Source organism: Cheilinus undulatus, linkage group 10 (assembly GCF_018320785.1).
Source record: "Cheilinus undulatus linkage group 10, ASM1832078v1, whole genome shotgun sequence".
In the NCBI taxonomy this organism is placed as follows: Eukaryota; Metazoa; Chordata; class Actinopteri; order Labriformes; family Labridae; genus Cheilinus; species Cheilinus undulatus.
In genome coordinates, this window is record NC_054874.1 from 33,394,653 (window position 1) to 33,409,190 (window position 14,538).

Genomic DNA, 14,538 nt, shown 5'->3' on the forward strand with positions numbered 1-14,538 from the left:
AGAGTTGGGGCAAGGTAGTTGGGTAGGGCATACCTTGAAGCCCACACTAAGTCATATGGTTAGGGTTATTACATAATGATGCGTTATTACATAATGTGGCTTTACAGTTCTGTTTTTCTATTTTCATCTTTTATAAGTCTACAAATACTCTTATTTCAATAATAATGAAAATCCACATTTCCTTCAAAATAATTCTCTCAGAATTTGAGTGGCATTTGTTTTGTGTGTGGGGTGTTTATTTTATTCCTGGATAATCGCTGATCTCAACAGGCATCCTCAGTGACTGTGGTCCCTCAGAGCTGATCATGAGTGTTGGCTCCTCGCTTATTGGCTCAGGGTGCAGGTTGACCCAATTCTCAGGTGTAGCTCTTAGGTTGTAACTTCCAGGAGTTGCCTCTTGATGGGGAGGTGGGGTTAGACAGAACTCCTCCTTCTCTTGCTGCTGGAGGTGTCTGAGGATCGCCTTGGACAGGAAGTGAGGGTCATCGTCATGCTCGTCTACGATACAGACAAATAGGCATGAGCTGTGGCCTGATGAAATACTCTGCCCCTATTACTATCTTTTATAGCACACTCTGCTTACTCAAGACAGCCCTTGTTATGACATTGATAAATACATAACTTTGCAAAAGCATTGAAAGTGACAGCTGGTCTTTCTGTCATAGCAAAGACACATTTAAAAGCCCTAAAAACTGGACCTACTGCTAAGTCATCCAAAAATGGACTTTCTGAATTTCTAAAACCTTTTATCAGTTCTTCTGTTTTTAACATGATGCTTCTCAACATCAACAAAAATGTATACAAAAGCAAATGAAGTGCTTAAGAAGAAATCCAAAGTGTAAAAGTTTACATCTGAACAGAAGGGCCCCCGTCTCATACAGTCGGACGAAAGTATTGGCACCCCTGGAATTTTTCCAGAAAATACACAACTTCTCCCAGAAATTGTTGTAATTACAAATGTTGTGGTATACACAAGTTTATTTCATTTATGTGCATTAGAACAACACAAAAAGAAGAAAAACGCCAAAATTGACATGATTTTACACAAAATTCAAAAACTGGGCCAGAAAAAATATTGGCATCCTTTTAAAACTGTGGGTAAATTATTTTTTATTTCAAGTATTTGATGCTCATTTAAACTCACCTGTGGCAGTAACAGGTGCTGGCAGTATAGAAATCACACCTGAAGCCAATTAGAATAAAAGTTGACTAAACCTTTGTGTTGTGTGCCTGTGTGTGTCACACTAAGCATGGAGAAGAGAAAGAGCTGAGAATTGTCTGAGGACTTAAGAAGCAAAACTGTGGAAAAACATGAACAATCTCAAGGTTACAAGACCATCTCCAGAGATCTTTAAATTCCTTTGTCCACTGTGTGTAATCAATAAGTTTATAACCCATGGAACTGTGGCTAATCTCCCTGGACGTGGACCGAATAGAAAAATTCAAAAAGCCAGACTGGAGTTTGCAAAAATGTACCTGAGTAAGCCTCAGTCCTTCTGGGAGAACATTTTGTGGACAGATGAGATTAAGGTAGAGCTTTTTGGAAAAGCACGTCATTCTACTGTTTACAGAAAATGGAATGAGATCACAAAGAAAAGAACGCAGTACCTACAGTCAAACATGGAGGTTCAAAGATGTTTTGGGGTTGTGTTGCTGCCTCTGGCACTGGGTTTCTTGACTGTGTGCAAGGAATCATGAAATCTGGAAACTATCAAAAGATTTTGGGCCGCAATGTAGGGCCTAGTGTCAGAAAGCTGGGTCTGCGTCAGAGGTCATGGGTGTTCCAGCAGGACAATGACCCGGAACATACCTCAAAAAGGACCAAGAAATGGTTGGAGACAAAGTGCTGGAAAGCGCTGAAGTGGCCAGCAATGAGTCCAGATCTAAATCCCACCTATCGAGAGATCTGAAAATTGCTGTTGCAAGAAGGAACCTTTCAAATCTGAGAAACCTGGAGCAATTTGCAAAAGAGGAGTGGTCTAAAATTCCAGTTATGAGGTGTAAAGAAGCTTGTTGATGGTTATAGGAAGTGATTGGTTTCAGTTATTTTTTCCCAAGGGTGTGCAACCAAATATTCAGTTGAGGGTGCCAACAATTTGGCCGGCCCATTTTTTGAGTTTTGTGTAAAATTATGTCAGTTTTGGCTTTTTTTCTTCTGCTTTTTGTGTTGTTCCAATGCACATAAAGGAAATAAACACCTATGTACCAGAAACATATGTATTTGCAGCAATTTCTGGGAGAAATGGTGCATTTTCTGAAAAAATTCCAGGGGTGCCAATACTTTCATCCATGACTGTATGTGTTTAATATGCCCTAAAACATACACAGATTTTTTTTCTTCATACCATTAAGCAGGATGAGTCTGTAGTGGTTGCGACATTCAAGTGAGTGCTCCAGTATGTCCTTTAGGGTCCTGTAGAAGAGCAAAACTTGCTGTCTGCGTTCAGGCTCCCCAAAACCAGCACTGCTCTCATGGGACATCCTGTGAAGGGTCAGCAGAGGAGTTGCATACTCCACTACACACTCATAGGTCTGTTTACAAAACCACAAACACATGCAGCCACATATTAACACAACAGAAACTCAGAGAAAGACATTTATAAAATTCTTTGAAAGCCAGTGATCCCTAGTGTCAGGCATCTTTGATTTCTACATTCTCCAGGTAGATGGTGCTGTTGCTGTTTATGAGCAAAAAGTTGTCCAGCGGTGGAATTTCATGGGAGTAATCTTACCAACACTCACAATTATCCAGGGGTTCTTCTGTAATATTAAGCCATCTACTCCCCTTTTGTTTATCACCTGGGACACTCCTGCCATTTTTACAGGAGGATCATAGGGTCTGGGGGATCTGCATCCAGAAAAGTTGTAATAAACAAGCTCTGTTGTGATGCCTCCTTGTGCATTCTGGCACCTTTTAGATTTTAAGTGTATGTCTTGGTCTTTCGTTTTTTTGTCTACTCATGTAAAAACTGCAACACAGAAAAACATTTTTCCCCAATTTAATCACGAATGATGTAAAAATATCAGCAGTTAAATTTAATAGGATTTATAAATGGATAAATCTGCTCCGTTTTTCTTCATAAATTGGAGCGTAAGAGTCCCTTTTGGCTCATTCACACATTTCCAGATGAAGTTCATGTGTAGTAGTGCTGCACTGTTCACATCTCGACACTCTGCTGCACTACAAAATCTGTCACTTAGATATAACTAAAAAGTAATTGTACTGAATTTATTCTTGTTTTGTGTTGGGGAAAAATTATGATAACATAATTTCATGTCACAAAATTAAACAGTGACAACAAGAAAAGGCTTAAAAATTGAGTTACTAAAGCTGAAGTCATCAGCATTTTCACTAGAATGAACTAAGATAATTCAAATTTAATCAGAATATTTATTCAAAAGTATATCTAAAACTGACTCAAGGTACCCTATTTTAGCAGTTCTGACCAATTTTACCCTTTGTTTTTAAAAGTATAATGTACTTAAAAAGAAATTCAGTTTCCAATATTTAGAAAAAATGTTGCCACATAAAAACAGTGGTGATGATTGTAACAGTATTTAAAAAATGTGAGTACATTATTCAAATGTTTTAAGATCCAATTATCAACCTTCTGTGACTTCTTAATTCAGCTGATAAATGCAGCATTACAGTACTATTGTTTATTGTCTATACAGTGCAGTGCTCCTACTGGCTGTTTCAAAGAGGCAGTTATTGGCTAATAGGAGTGCTGCATCCATACAACCAATGGAAGCGCTGTTTTGAGACAACTAATAGGATTCATGCTGCTAAGAGTACTGCATTCACACAGGCAACAAGACAACAGCATTCATACACAATACTGCTCTATTACAGCCAACAGGAGTGCTGCAGTTATCTAGGCATTAGTGGACAAATCATCAATTACTCTGCTTTTTTGTTGGTATGGGGGGGGTACGGCTAAAAATGTCCATGAGGAACTGAAAATGCACAATGCGAGGATCTATGGTTGCTGATGCAGTACATATTATCCAGGAAATTCTACTGCTTAACGATCTGGACATCTGACAAAAAAATGCATCTAACTCACTGGTGCACCTCAAATCTCTAAACCTGAGAGGCCTTTTCAAGAGTTTTTTGTTTATTATGAGACATGAAGCATTGTGTAGTAAACCATCCTCAAATTCATGAGCCATAAAAGCAGGCCTTTCGCCTTAAAAGTCAGACATAAGTGACAACACCAACCTCTCCAATGGCCCTGATGTAGAGCTTGAACAGAGGAGACTTGAATAGATTTTCCAAAACATTGGAGCACTGCAAGACCAGGTTTTATACTAAGTTGTGGTTAAGAAATTTGGTATGTTAGTTGATTATTGTGAAAATGACTTGGACACTAAGAGATACCTATTTTAAGTTTTTCCATTTTAAATGCATTTATGAGCAAAGGTAAGATGATCTTTTGTGAAAACTGTTCAAGTTCAAGGAGGCACAAATTCTGGTTTTCTACGGTATCTCTGTCATGGTTGGGAATATAATATGAAAAACATGTGATGTTTTTTTTCTTCTCTCTTATTTGTGGCACAAGTTATATCATCACTAATAACATCAGATGATGCATTAGTTCACTGATGGAAGCAGTGGTGAAAAATGACCCCTTAAACTTTGATGTTTACATCAGAAGACGCTGTATTGGGAAGATAATCTTCAAAGGTTGCGTTTTATAAGATAAGAAAAGAAGTTCCTTAACCTAATGTGTTGGTTGTAAAAGGTAGTACTGTAATGTTGCATTTTATCAGCTGAATTTAAAAATCCTAGAATATGCTGTGTTAATTGTTTTATCCTAAAACATTAACTATTAGGGATAAAGTAGCAAAAAGTGGCTGAAGTATAAAGATACCTTTGTCTGGATGGTTAGCCACTGCTTAATCAGTATTCCTGACTACCATTATACCATGAAGACCAAAAGAACACTCCAAGCAGAGAAGGGTTATTTAAATAAGGCAGGGCACTGATACAGATATATTTCCAAAGCAATCTTATACCATTGAAAAGCCTGTTTATTACCCTTTTAAATGGTGCCACATTTGTAAGGAACATGCATTTGTGGGATGAGCAGCAGAAATGAGTATGTGGGTTGCGCTCATGAAAATCTTCTCTGCCAGTGCCAAACAGCTGATTCTGCCATTGGCTCTTGTTTGGTGGATTGGGTGATTGAAGTTTGAAGAAATAAGACATATTGGCAATTTAACAATTTATTCATTTAACAAACAGGAGCCTCAGTAGCGTGTAGTGTGCCACAACAGCCTGGCACCTCCTCCTCATGCTGGTCACCAGTCTGGTCACACACTGCTGTGGGATGGCATCCCATACTTCAACCAGCATTAGTTGCAAGTCGGCCAGTGTGGTTGTGTTGGTCACTCTGGCACAAACAGCACTCCCAAGCTGATCCCACAAGTGGTCAATGGGGTTGAGGTCAAGACTGCTGCCATCCTCTCCAATTCCAAATTCTGGAGGTAGTCTCTGATAAACCCCACACTGTGGGGGCGAGTGTTGTCATCTCGGAGGATAGAGTTCGGTCCCAGACTGCGGAGATATGGGATTGCCACTGGTTGCAGCATCTAATCTCGATATCTCTCTGCATTGAGATTGCCTCCAATGATGACAAGAATCGTTTTTCCAGTGAGGTAGATGCCGCCCCACACCATCACACTGCCTCCACCAAAAGATGTTACTCTTTCAGTGCAACAATCAGTATAGCATTCTTCGCATCTTCTCCACACTTTGACACTATGATCCAACTGCTGTAGGCAAAATCTGGACTCATCGCTGAACATAACATTCCTTCACATGTTCAGGTTCCGGTGCAAGTGTTGCCGACACCAGTACAAACGGTCCTGACGGTGATGGGTAGTCATTGCAGGCCTCCTGGCAGCCCCATGAGACCGGAGATTGGCTGCGTGCAGTCTGTTCCAGATTTTCTGGGCAGGGAGTTGTCAGCCATATTGTCCTGTAAACCTTGACTGCAAATCTGTAGAAGACAGCCTACGGTACCTAAGTGCTGACAGGGTAAGGAAACAGTCTTCTTGGGGTGTTGTCATCTTGGGGCACCTCCTTCGCGGCCTGTCTCTGACATTCCCCGTTATATGGAACTTGGCCTTTAGATTGGAGATGGTACTAGGGCTCACTCCGAAAAATCCCGCAATTTGGTTTTGCGGAACACCAGTTTGAAGTTGCCCTATCACACGGGCCCTATCCAGATCAGTCAAACGTGCCATGCCGGTTCTTGGAGCAGACACCTACTGACCACTGTAGCAGGGCCCATGCTCACAGGTGCTGCCAATCAATTGGCAGCAACTGGGGGTACCAGAAACTCAAAACAAGAGTCAATAGCAACAGCAAAACAAGCTGTTTGGCAATGGCAGAGAAGATCTGGCAAAATAATCTACCAAACCTAAATTACCTTACTTTTTGCTTTTTTGTTTTAAGTTTATATATATACATACATATATATATATATATATATGCATACAGTGCTTAACAAATTTATTAGACCACCACCCAAAGTAAGGTTTACACCACAGCTGCCCTAAATTAACGGCACTGGTAAAAACTGGTAAAACCAAAATCTTTTTTTATGTTTCTACAACGGTTAATACACCAATATGTAGAAGCTCTTAACCGAAATATTTTTAATGCTAAAATATAATTATTGTTGTTATCTATGAATTTTTAAATTTACTGATTTACAAAAAAACTGAAAAAATAGTAAAGCACATTATTATTTCTTGATTAATATGTCAAATTATAGTTATTTACTTGCATTCCTGAACAGAAAAATTTGTTTTAGTGGTTTAATGTTATGCTTGATTCATTTCTGACTTCTCAGAGAAGCCCAGTGAGCAATTTGAAATTCCTCATTCCTGTTCAAAATGGTAAAACGTGGAGAGCTCAATGAAAATGAAAGAGTCCGCATTCAAGGACTTCATGATGCTGGATGGTCTCTGAGACAGCTGGTCTGATAAATTTGTTAAGCACTGTACACATATATCTTGTCATATATTTTCAAACTAATTGAAAAGCTAAATCCACATAAAGTTTTCCCTTTTTATTGTAAATCCTCACATACCTTCCCGTGCTCATCCATAACTCTGTAGACACTGTGCTTGTAAACCCGCCCACGAACTCCGGCTCTGTCAATCTCAGTGTTGGGGAGGTTGTCATAGAAGTGGATGTTGTCATCTTCATCTTCCAGCTTGTGAGAAATATTGGCACTGACTGGTATAAGGATCAGAAGCTTCCGGGATCCACGACCTCGGAAGCGGCAGGACTGATGGTTGGCACAAAATGCTGCAATGGAATCCTCCAGGTCTGTGGTAAAATAAACTCACAGTCATTTATCAGAAGATTTATTTAAATTAGGATTGTTACAGCTGCTGCCGTACCTTGAGTATTTTTCCTCCCTCCTTGAGTGTTGTGTGTGTGTGCTGTGTGATTGTTCTGGTGTGAGTGGGCGTGTCTGCCCCTACTCTCAGGCTACAGCTGCTGTAGAGAAGCTGATCGCGCTGATTCTGTCCACCTGTGCAGCTGCTGATTGGCTTGGAGGTTCCCCATCCCAAACTGACCAATCAGAGGGTAGAGCGCTCAAAAGGAGCAATAAAAGAAGCTGTCAGACCTTCGCTCAGGAGTAGTGATGGGACTTGAGCCTCTTTTCAGTGATCCAGCTTATTTGGCTCGGCTCAGCAAAAAGAGTCAGCTCTTTCGGCTCCGAACGGCTTTTCATTCAGGTACCAGTTTGGCTTCAGTTGACCTGCCAATTTTTGCAGTGTCATAACATATGATTGATATTTGGGCAGGTATTTACCCCAACTATGCTCAATTTTTAAAAATGATGAAAATATCATGTAATTATTTTTTGAGATGTACTGTCTCCCCAAAACACATTGTAGGTCAGATGAAATCTGCTCACTGGCTGGGATTTATGACACACCTGACATTAAACATTAATGTTACACCATCAAACATGAGTCCTTAATGCATGGTGTGCCTGTGGTAGAGGATGAAAGATCATCCCTACTAATCAATCAAATAACACAGACACACACAATCTATTTAAAATGATGATAATAATAATAATATTAATAATAGTTATTAAAATATAAAACGGCTCTCTAACAGGATCCAGCTCTTATTGTTCACGTGAAAGAGTCGGCTCTTTGACCTATCACTACTCAGGAGCAAGCTGTAGAAAGCCGTGCTCTGTTCCTCTTTGTGATCTAGAGAATACTAGACAATCGTACTCGGCTGAGGTACTAGTCCTTCAGGGACCAGTTAGTTCATTTTTAGAACATATTGCACACACACTTACTTTATTATTGCAGGGGTTCTCAAAACTTTTCAGAGCTAGGTGCCCTTTACAGGGCAGAAAATTTTCCAAGGACCCCCACATAACCCTCACACCGATTAAACATATGTCAACTGTCATTTGTACTCCTAGATGCTGTATTTTAAACTCTTCAACCTAAATACAGGCTCTTGTCCAGTTAAGTGTGGCTTCTCACTTTCTGCTATCCTTTGAGCAGCCAAATAAGAAGCCCTCTGTGCTTTTTCTGAGGTTGTGGTCAGGTTCAACATTTGTGTTTTCTGGGGGATGTATTCCTCACCCTTTTGTCGGAAAAAAAAGAATTGTTTTGTCCTTAAACTCTGCATGCTTTGTTATCAGATGAGGCTTTACACACATAAGGATTTTCAAAATCTTAAGAGATCTTTTATCTGTTAGAGACCCCACACATGAAGATAAAAAATAAGGCATTGAACAGTTTTGATCGTACTGTGTGTGGTGTGCTTCAATAATCTCAACACAGCACACCACACACATCATGATTCTGTCCCACCATCGGTCTAGAATCTCCTCCGCCAAGCCAGAAATCTCGCTGATCACACGTGATCTAACAAAAACGAAGACAAAGAAACATAGCAACAACAGGAAAACACAACACGCAACATGGAAGAGGACATACAAGAAGAGCGAATTATGGTGTTCTTGGGACTATTTTTAATGAAAAAAATAACTTTGTAATGCTTCAGCAGGTCAGCCATGCTTGTTTTTATTTACGCCTGCTTCCTTGTTCCTCAGTCAGCTCGCTTCTTGATTGGCTACATTCCGTTCCACATCACAATTCAGGGAGTCATGGCTTGGGAGTCGTCGGCTTTCCCCACAGACGAAGATTTTTGGTCGTAAATATTGAACAAGTTTAATATTTACAATCATCGACCCCGACTGTTTTTGGAGCTGATTATCGGGACAAATTCACTCTTAACACACCTCAGACCACAGGATAATCTTATAGGATAATCTTTTAAGACATAAGATAATCAGGCGTTTGCTGTCCTTGGTCGGGAAGGGGGAAAATCGGGACAAAAACAGCCCGATTATCTTCATGTGTGTACCCCGCTTTAGCTTGGCGGACTTCGTGGCTTCATTTGCAAACACATGAAGACACAACACATTTTGGTCTTTCGTTGCTGTTCTCAATAAACCAAACTCTAGATAGCTGTCATTATATTTTCTCAGTTTAGCTGATTTGGGCCTAACAACACTTTATGAAGTGGACGCGCTTAAACATTTATCCATTGTTGCTGGTTGGACCAGCAAAGTGACTGATGCATGACGAGTGATAGATTTACGTGATATCTCACAATCATATCCGAGTTTTTATTGGCCCAAAGCTGGCTTATGCGGGAGTCATTGGTTTAGTATGGTTGTTTTATGGCACTGTGGTCCCTATATGTATTCTTTTGCTTTTTAATGACATGGCATTACTTTATTGATTTATTTCAGGAACCCCCAAGCTGTTGCGCATATACTCCTGGGGATCCCCGGACCCCAGTTTGAGAACCACTGTATTATTGTTAGCCACATCAGTTTAGGGGTGCTGTTTAGTTAATTGCATTTCCTTTCAATTAGAGCACTAAGCCAGTTTTTGTTTCTACTTCTTTTGTTTAAACCCAGCCAGTAAGCTTGTAGAACTCTAGGTTAGAGTTTCTCTTTTTGTTTTCTTATTTTGTACAGCACTCCTCCAGTCCTTATATTTGCTACGCCTTTGCTATTATTTTGAAAACCCTTACTTTCGTTAATAAATAACTTTAACCTTATAACATCTGGTTTTATGTTAATTCCCTTACACAATGGAGATATTGTACACCTAGCATTAAAAATAACATTCAAAGAAGGTGGAGCAGATGCTGCTAAATAACTGGACTTGTGAGTGTGTGTATGTGTGTGGTGTTTTACTGTTGCTCACATGGCAGCACCAGGTGCAGGTAGCCCAGGTAAAAGGACCAGGCCAAGCCATGGGCTACATTCATCTTTCGTCCCTCGCAGATGTCTGACATTTCAACCTCTGAAGGACCCTGCATACCAACAGAAACAGCCAGAAAGAAGTCACAACACCTCACCTCTGCTCTGAAGGTGCCTAAAACTTTCCTGAAGCTGTGGGGCAGAGGAGAAGGGCATCCCTTTACCCAAGCCGCCCTTTCCTATGTCAGACAAAAACATTTTTATACATACATTGGTACAAAGTCAGGGGACACTGAAAAGAGCTACACTGATTCTAAGCTCTGTTTGAAATTATGTAGCATTTTTGAGGGCACTGTGATGACTTTATTCATTCTTGCTGATGAAGAATTTCGCAAAGCATGCAAAGCATCTGATGCTTCAGGAAGTGTTGTCATATCAAAACTGTTCTTGTTGAAGTATGTTGAAATGCAAAGAAAGTCAAGTTTGCATTCCCTGTCTGAAACTTACCATGACCCCAAGGCTTTTCAAGAGAGCATAAAAAACTGAGGCCATAAAGAGGAGTTGCCAGCACTGCCATTTGTCAGGCAGAGGATGTCCAATCAGGTAGAGCAAAAGGCCTGCCAGTGCTGCAGCCAACAGGGGTTTTCCTCCCAAACCACAGGCTGGCAGTACATGACTCAGCAGCCCTTTGCCTCTGTATCTAGAGAAACAGGAGTGGTGCTGTAATGGTTTAAGTGCTTCACCAATGAAAGCTTACTTCAGTATTGTAACATCGATGGTACATTTCACGAACAAATATCACTTCTTGTACTTGATTTGACATGAACACCTTTACTCTCACCTTGTATTTGAATGATAGAGCATCTCCTCTGCTAACAGACAGAGCCCATGCAGCAAAGGGCCAAGGGTCAGGAGTAGTATAACCATGGCAACCCAGCCAAAGAAACTTTCAGGAGACACAAAGAAAATGCCTCCAACTGTAATGGCAGACAGGGCCACAGCACAAACCATAGGCAAATTCCCACGAGGCCAAGGGACAAGAGCTTCCTCTTCTCTATGGTAATGCATCTGTTTGGGAATAAACAGTTTTAATGTTTTCATAGGTTGCAATCACCTTTCTGTTGGATTTGTACAGCAAGCCATGGCAGAAATAGTGCAAGTTGAAGGAGTTGAATGAATCTTATACTTTTTTATGCCACCTCTAATGTATTATTTTTAACCAGCTGAAAAAATATTTTTTACACAATTTCTTGAATTAATTGAGTTTTGTATTCTTTGAGCTCTTTTTCAAACTGTTCTAAAAATATACTCCACCCCATAGTTATGCACCTAGTCTTCATTAGTATTTTCAAACAGTGAAATAAATCATAGTTTTGGTTTCTCAATATCAACCTTTCCTCTATAAGCTGAACACATTCAAGACACAAGTGCTAAAATCACAAAGGTGTGCCAAACATTCATTATACTTAAATATTAAAAATGTAAGAAAAGAAAAGCCCAGGTGATTTCATCTGACTGGCTCTTAAATGGAATAGGAAATATTGCAAATTCATGTTTCCATTTATGAATAGTATTGTGTGTGGTGTGTTGCACTTTTAAAGGGTGTCAATAAAGTGTCTTACTCCAATTAAACACAATAAAATTTCTGTCAGTGATTATAAAAATTATGATCAGGATTAAGCACCGGACACTTGGTCTATTATGAGAATGAAAGCAGTAAAATTAAGAAATATATGTAACAACTCACCTTGGGAATGTTCGGTGATCCAAACGCGGTAGATTTCCTTTCCCCTTTCCTTAGGTTTTCTTTCTGCCTTTCCTGTCATCTCCCGCCCATCAAGTATTGCCCAGTACTTTCAGTATTGGTTTCAGGTAAATTGGCTTGTACTGGAATAACCGGCATAACAAGGTAAAATAAGGCGGGGCCAAATCAAAACGAAAGAAGAAGCTCTCGCCTTAAACTCTAAATATACACTGTATTGCCAAAAGTATTCGCTCAACTGCCTTGACTCGAATATGAATTTAAGTGACATCCAGTTCTTAATCCAAACACACGAACACGCTGGCCGAGCCAGTCACGTGGTACAGCCGAGCACTTCCTATAACTCGACACACGCTTCAGAGCATCGGCACAGCACGTAACAACACTAGAAATGCAAGTTTGGAAGAAATAAGAGAAAAGAGACGCTTTGCACCATATTCTGCCTCTGACTTCATCACTGAGATCCAGCCGCTCATTGGTCGTTCTTCACAAGTACTAATTTTAAAATGTACTCAAAAAATATATGTACATGAAAAACGATTCAATTACAGTAACTTAAGTAAATGTAAGTAGTTACTTTCCACCCCTAAAAAAATGTAACCCTTTAAATGCTCTAAGTATAACTGGGTAAATAGTTTACTTTGGCATTGCCACCAAACACTTCCACATAATAACTTAGACTAGCAGGATTAAACTTCCTCCTCAACATAACTCAAAATCTAGAAAGATACCCTGGAAAAGTCCCAGACTTAGACGTTTAAAGACTAAACCAGTGACACATTAGTAGGCCGCTTTCACCATTATCTTAAAATTATCTTAAGAATAAGATTTTTCTCATATTTCTTCTAAAGAAACTTTTTAAGAGAAACCTACATGGGATATGTGACACTTTCTTAAACAGCATGTGGTTAGAGGACATCATTGAAAGGCTGGATTGGGGTCCAGACATTCTCTTTGCATGCGGCCCAAAGGCAACACTTAAAAGTTAGACCAGAGGTGAGAGAGGAATCTGCAGTCGTCATGCTTGAAGAAAGAGTTACTGTCATCAAAAACTATGATCAGAAGAGGAGTTGAGCTAGATTCCTTTTGGGTACCTGTAGGTATGCCACCAGAATACAAAGCAATAACACACACAGCATGGTAGTGTACACTAGCAGCAATCCCTTTGCTATCAGGCTTTGCTTCAGAAAAACACAGCAGGTGGATTAATTTTCTCTATTACACCAACGCCTAGTAAATTCTTCTACTGAATCCTTTGAAGCAATTGAAACTAAAATTAATGAGGTGACCAGAACTGTGCTGGAAAACAGACGTGCTCTAGGCATTATGTTGGCTGATAAAGGGGGATTAAGTACTTTTATAAATGCAGATGAAGGATGGTGTACTAATGTGAAAAAATTATCTGACATGTTTAATATCACTCGTTCTATCCAAGAAATGAAAGTCCTCAGTCGGGAGTTTATCGACATTAATGTTCAGCTGAGTCAGGATTGGTTTAAAAGATGGATGCACAGGACTTTTGGTCCTATTTTCTTGTATAATTAGGTCTATTTTCCTCCCTGTTGCATCAGTTATTGTTTTGATATTGATGACTTGTACGTTTATGGGTTGTGTACAACAATGACTTACAAAGTTAATGCTTGTGTGTACTCCTGATATTTATCCTGTACCAGGTTGGGAGAAGCCAGTCTGGGGGGCATTATCTGAGTCCTCAGATGATGAGGAGGAAGACAGAGGAGGATTGTTTGCTTTTAATGTGTGACAACTTCCAAGAAATTACATGTACATATCTTGATTTTTCCATTCCAGATTGTAAACTGATTAGGGACCGGGGTTCTAAGTAGGTTTGAGTGATAGCCGTCAGGTCCAGCAACAACTGTGAGGTTCCCTGGGTTTGAAAAGTTGAATTGTCATTTCTTTTTATGATTCTAGAAGAATCAAAAGGGTGGAATGGTATAAGGCAAACCTTATATTTGATTATTTTGCAAGTTGTAATCAAATATGTGATTTAGTTCTTGAGTAATTCAAAAAGGGTTGAAAGGTAACTCAAAACTTCCACGTATTCCATAATATCATGCATCATGTAATATCTTTTGTTGCCTAGTTTATGTAACTCTCGGACAAGGTACACTGCCACGTGTAGAACTTGTTTTTGTTTGTCACATTGTATATAAACTCATGTCATCCTAATAAATCGAGGAGAATCATTGAAACTCGCACTAGTTTGTCGGTCATCTTTCTCTCTCCTCTGAATCAGAGATGCGGACTAGGCCTACACTTGCACGCGGAATCTCACAAATATCAGATCGGCCTATACTTGATAGTCATCTAGCTAGTTTTCGGTTATAGTACTGTTCATCTGTAATCAGGCTACAGGATTACAAGTCCAATACACCTGGCTTTAGGGAAGCATTCCCTGGTATGATTTGTTTTTCTTGTGCTGGTGGTACAGCTGTGTTTCAGTGTGTAGTTGACATTAAATAAAGGCTCAGTATCCATACC

The 14,538-nt window shown here is 39.7% G+C and overlaps 1 protein-coding gene across 1 annotated transcript; it reads right to left on the bottom strand.

Annotated features, from left to right (window-relative positions):
* Positions 1 to 214: 214 nt before the first annotated feature.
* On the bottom strand, positions 215 to 11,342 carry sting1 (stimulator of interferon response cGAMP interactor 1). The gene is made up of 6 exons (XM_041798245.1): positions 11,116 to 11,342; positions 10,782 to 10,974; positions 10,279 to 10,387; positions 7,104 to 7,345; positions 2,346 to 2,532; positions 215 to 498 (listed from the first exon to the last, which is right to left on the bottom strand). Exons 1-6 carry the CDS (start codon positions 11,340 to 11,342, stop codon positions 236 to 238), a joined length of 1,221 nt encoding a protein of 406 aa, XP_041654179.1. The 3' UTR covers positions 215 to 235.
* Positions 11,343 to 14,538: the final 3,196 nt, after the last annotated feature.

Bases quoted from the DNA above. Each gene is read 5' to 3' on its own strand.
- sting1 (XM_041798245.1), bottom strand. From the start codon at position 11,342: ATGCATTACCATAGAGAAGAGGAAGCTCTTGTCCCTTGGCCTCGTGGG. The intron at 7,346-10,278 runs GTGAGCAACAGT...ATTTTACCACAG, and splicing joins CCTGCACCTGGTGCTGCCAT to ACCTGGAGGATTCCATTGCA. The intron at 2,533-7,103 runs GTATGTGAGGAT...TTTTGTAAACAG, and splicing joins TTATGGATGAGCACGGGAAG to ACCTATGAGTGTGTAGTGGA.